Here is a 4,789-nt window from a genome sequence, read left to right on the forward strand (position 1 = left end):
CTACATTCTTTGGTGAGGTTTCTTTGCAGTATGAATTCCCTTATGACTCCAAAGGTGAGAATATTTAACAAAAGCCTTACCACAGGCTTTACATCTATATCTTCACTCTATGTATATTCTGGTATCTACTCAAGCTTGAACAGCACTTAAAGGATCTACCATATTCGTGACATTTGTAAGGTTCCTCTCTGGTATGAATTCTCTCATGACTCCAAAGGTATATAAATATTTATACATTTATATATATTTATATATATATACATTTATATATTTATATATATTTATATATATATTTATATATATATACATTTATATATTTATATTAGCACTTTATACTTGTATCTTCTCTCTATGTGTATTATGGTGTTTATTGATGCTTGAGTAGTGCTTAAAGGCTTTGCCACATTCGTGACATTTATAAGGTTTCTCCCCAGTATGAATTCTTTGGTAAACAGTGAGGCTAGCATTCTGACTAAAGGCCTTGTCACATACATTACATTTATAGGGTTTCTCCCCACCATGCACTCTATTATGTTGAGTAAGATTTGAACTCCTGATAAAGGCTTTGCCACACTCATTACATTTGTAAGGTTTCTCTCCAGTATGAATTCTCTCATGGCTCCAAAGGTATGACCGTGTGGTAAAATCCTTACCACAGTGATTGCATTTGTAAGGTTTCTCTCCAGAATGGATTCTCTTATGTTGAGCAAGATTTGAACCACTAGAAAACGCTTTGCCACACTCACTACACTTATAAGGCTTCTCTCCAGTATGAATCCGCTCATGACCCCAAAGCTGTGAAGATATCATAAAATTCTTACCACATACATTACATCGAAATGGTTTCTCTCTAGTATGAATTCTCTTATGAATACAAAGGTGTGTATTTGCCACACTGATTACATTTGTAAGGTTTCTGTTCCGGAATGGAAATTCTTATGGTGAGCAAGATATGAACCATCAGAAAAGGCTTTGCCACACTCATTACATTTGTAAGGCTTCTCTCCTGTATGAATTCGCTCATGACCCCAGAGATGTGACCGTGGCAAAATCTTTACCACAGATATTACATTTATATGTTTTCTCTCCGGTATGGATTCTCTGATGCCTTGTATGGTTTGAGAACCTCTTAAAGGCTTTGCCACACTCGTTACTTTTGTAAGGTTTCTGCTCAGAATGAATTCTTTGATGAGTAGCTAAGGTTGAACAATGGCTAAAAGCCTTCCTATACTCATTACATCTGTAAGGATTTTCTCTATTGAGTACTCTCTGGTGGTGTGTCCATAATGAAGGATGCATAAGAACCTTCCCATATTTATTAAAAATGTTGGTTTTGACACTAGAAGGAATTTTTTGAAGTGAAACTGAAGTCTTTCTGGTAGACTTCTCAGCTTGATTACTTTCATGAATTTCCTCTTGGGTTTGAAATCTCTGTAGCTCAGCCAGATGTGAATGAAAGCTTAATCCAAGCCTATTGTCCAAACAGTCTCTGTACTTGCTTCCTGAAGAGCCTGCCTTGTTTTTTAGTGCCTTATTCATCGTATCACATTTGTAATATTCAGTGGTACTTCTTCCTATGGAAACACTGTGCTTTACAGGAAAATGATTACAGAATTTATGATGTTGTTGATGTTTTCTATAGGTGAGATTTTTGTAATGGGTTGTAATGGGTTGTAATGGGTTGCAGTGTCTTCATAACCTTTTCGTTCATGAAGCCACCGAGTCTCAAATTTGTTTACATCTTGGACCCTCCTCAAATCAAAATCATTAAACTTATGACTTATGTATCTTTCCAAAATTAATGTTTGGAATAATTCTCCATTATTAATGTCTTCTTTTGGTGGTAATTCTTTGCTCATACATCTAGTAGAAATCTCTGTAAGATATAAAGGATCATAGGCTTCCTATTAACCAGAGTTTGACGATAGATATTTTTAAAATAAAAAACATTATACCAAAAAAAAATTACACCAAAAATAAAACTCATAATTACAGAGCTATTAGACTTGTCAACCATGGTATGCAAGTGAATAGAAATTCAAAGGACATAAAATTTCTCAATAAAGAAAGGCAGCTCAAATTATTTTCAGGGAAGCCTACTTATAAATGTTCTGTGATCAAAAATTATGACAGCCCTGAAAACTTAGGAATTCTCTACAGGTACCCCAAAGATCATAGCACCCTAGGGAAGGCAGAAAGGTAGCTCTTATTTAAAAGAAAAATACACACCAAATTCAATTATCAAATACTTATTGTACACAACATTAAAACAAAGCTTTAAGAGTAACAAAATATTCTTCTGAATACTTGCTATAAAACTGCATCCATGCAGAATAGGCATACTGCAATGGTAATAACCTGTGTTCCGTACTTATATTCCATAATATATGCTACAATTATCTATTAACAATGAAAAAACAAACATTTTAGTAACCCCAAATTTAGCAATTAAAGAATATGTATATTTGTAAGAAATATATACAGACATTAGAATTTTTAAAAATTCACCCATAAGAAAAAAACAAAGAGGTTGTATTTCAGAAGTACACAATATCATAAATGGAAAATATGTTGAAATCACCCATTTTGAAATAGAAGTTCTGATAAACATGTAATATAGAGAGCAACAATGGGGCTCTGTGACATGGAAATGGCAAAGAAGGGAAGTTCAAACATACGGCCTTTTATAAAGGTGAAGATGAACTACCAAAAACTGTCAGGATGAACTTTATAAAAACCCTGGAAATTAAACACAGGATTCCAGTAACAAGGTATACCCTTAATCAAGAAGAAATAGCTGTTTTAATTTGCCCTGACTCTGTGCCCTGCACCCCAGATAGGAAGTAGCCTTGAAGATTGGAGTCTGTAAGGGATACAGGCTTCCCAAACACAGGGAAGAGATGGGATCTTCAAAGAACTGTGACTGGTTATTTGCTTCTTTAATCTGTCTGCTGGCTCCCTGAAGGACTGGTTCAAAATGCCTGCCTTTCTTTGGCCTACCTCAGATCCCTACCTAGGTGGAGGTGATAACCAGGGGCCATTTGTCACAAACATTTAAAGTTTAAGTCTAGTAGCCACTGCCACCTAGGGCAGGGATAACAACTGGGCAACAATGGGCAAACTGAAAATCCTGAGAAAAACACTGGGGAGCAAGGTACACTGGGAAATAAGGCTTTGAAAATTCCCCACATATTCCAGGGACCCAAGAAGGTTGCAGGCATGCCCAGGACCAGACGCATGAAAAAAGACCTGAGAAGACCCCAAGACTATACCTCCTGCTGACCAGCAGGTTCTGAGCAAGCAGGAGTGAAGGACAGGGCACTGTTCTCTTAAATGTCTACCCTGTGTACTTCATGACTCCCCAACACACATACACCACCCAGGTGCCCTGGTAGACAATTTCTTAAATGTTAAGAGACAAGACTCTACAAATCCAAGAACTCAGTGAACACGCAATTAAGAAAAACTGCAACATGGGGTGCCTGGGTGGCTCAATGGGTTAAAGCCTCTGCCTTCTGCTCAGGTCATGATCCCAGGGTCCTGGGATCGAGCCCCACATTGGGCTCTCTGCTCAGCGGGAAGCCTGCTTCCTCCTCTCTCTCTCTGCCTGCCTCTCTGCCTGCTTCTGATCTCTCTCTGTCAAATAAATAAATAAAATCTTTAAAAAAAAAAGAAAAGAAAAACTGCAACAGAGATGCACGTGCAACAAATCATGATCAAGATGTGGAAAGGCAAAGGTCAAAAAAGACTTCTGAAAGCAGGAAGGGAGAAACATAAAATACTGCCAATTAAATACACAGCATATTAAAATTACACAACATAAATAAGTGGGACTTATTCCAAGAATTCAAGGCTTGACAATTCAACATGTAAACATCAATATAATAACCCAGATTAAGAATAAAAAAGAAAAACCTACATAATCATTCTTTGTCTACAAAGTATTTGAAAACATCCAGAACTCTCAAGTTAAAAACACCAGCATACTTAAAACAGAAGTGAACTTCCTCAACTTCTTAAAGGTTCATCTTAAAAAACCCATAGCTAATAACATAGTCAATGGTTACAGAGTAACACTTTCCCCCTAAGATAAGAGGTGACAGATACCGACTTTTATCAAAGCCATCCAACTGTACTTCAAGTTTTACCAGGACCAATAAGATAAAAAAGAAAAGAAATTTTAAAAATACATACTGGGGAAGAAAAAGGACAATAATCTCTATGTGCCAACCACATAATCTTATGTATAAAAAATTCCATAAAATACACAGACACAGGGAACCTCAGTGACTCAGTCAGTTAAGCCTCTGCCTTCAGCTCAGGTCATGGTCCCATGGTCCTGGGATCCAGCGTTACATTGGGCTTCCTGCTCAGAGGAGAGCCTGCTTCTCCCTTTCCCTTCCTGTCCCCCTGCTTGTGTGCTCTCTCTGTCTGTCAAATGAATAAACAAAATCTTAAAAAAACACACACACAACTTACTTTAACAATGTACCCTAATGATGTCAGGAAGGTTGCAGGACACAGCATCAACACACGAAAGCAGTTGTGTTTTATACACTATAATGAACAATCTGGGAAGGGAATGTTAAAAATATTCCTTATATAATGAAACATCCAAGAAATAAAATACCTAGAAAAAATCTTAACCCAGGATGTCCAAGACCTGTAGACTGAAGCTCATAAATTTCTGCTGAGAGAAAGTAAACACTGAAATAATAGAAAAGACATTCCATATTTCATGGGTTGAAAGATTTCCTATTTTTAAAGATGGTAACATTCACCAACGTGG

The 4,789-nt window shown here is 36.8% G+C and overlaps 1 protein-coding gene across 1 annotated transcript; it reads right to left on the reverse strand.

Annotated features, from left to right (window-relative positions):
- LOC122913341 (zinc finger protein OZF-like) lies at positions 1–1,539 on the reverse strand. Its single transcript, XM_044260096.1, is given in 5 exon segments — positions 1–86; positions 160–217; positions 376–883; positions 955–1,044; positions 1,046–1,539. Coding segments are annotated over 5 exon segments (1,236 nt in total).
- Positions 1,540–4,789: the final 3,250 nt, after the last annotated feature.

This window comes from Neovison vison, chromosome 7, assembly GCF_020171115.1.
Source record: "Neovison vison isolate M4711 chromosome 7, ASM_NN_V1, whole genome shotgun sequence".
In the NCBI taxonomy this organism is placed as follows: domain Eukaryota; kingdom Metazoa; phylum Chordata; class Mammalia; order Carnivora; family Mustelidae; genus Neogale; species Neogale vison.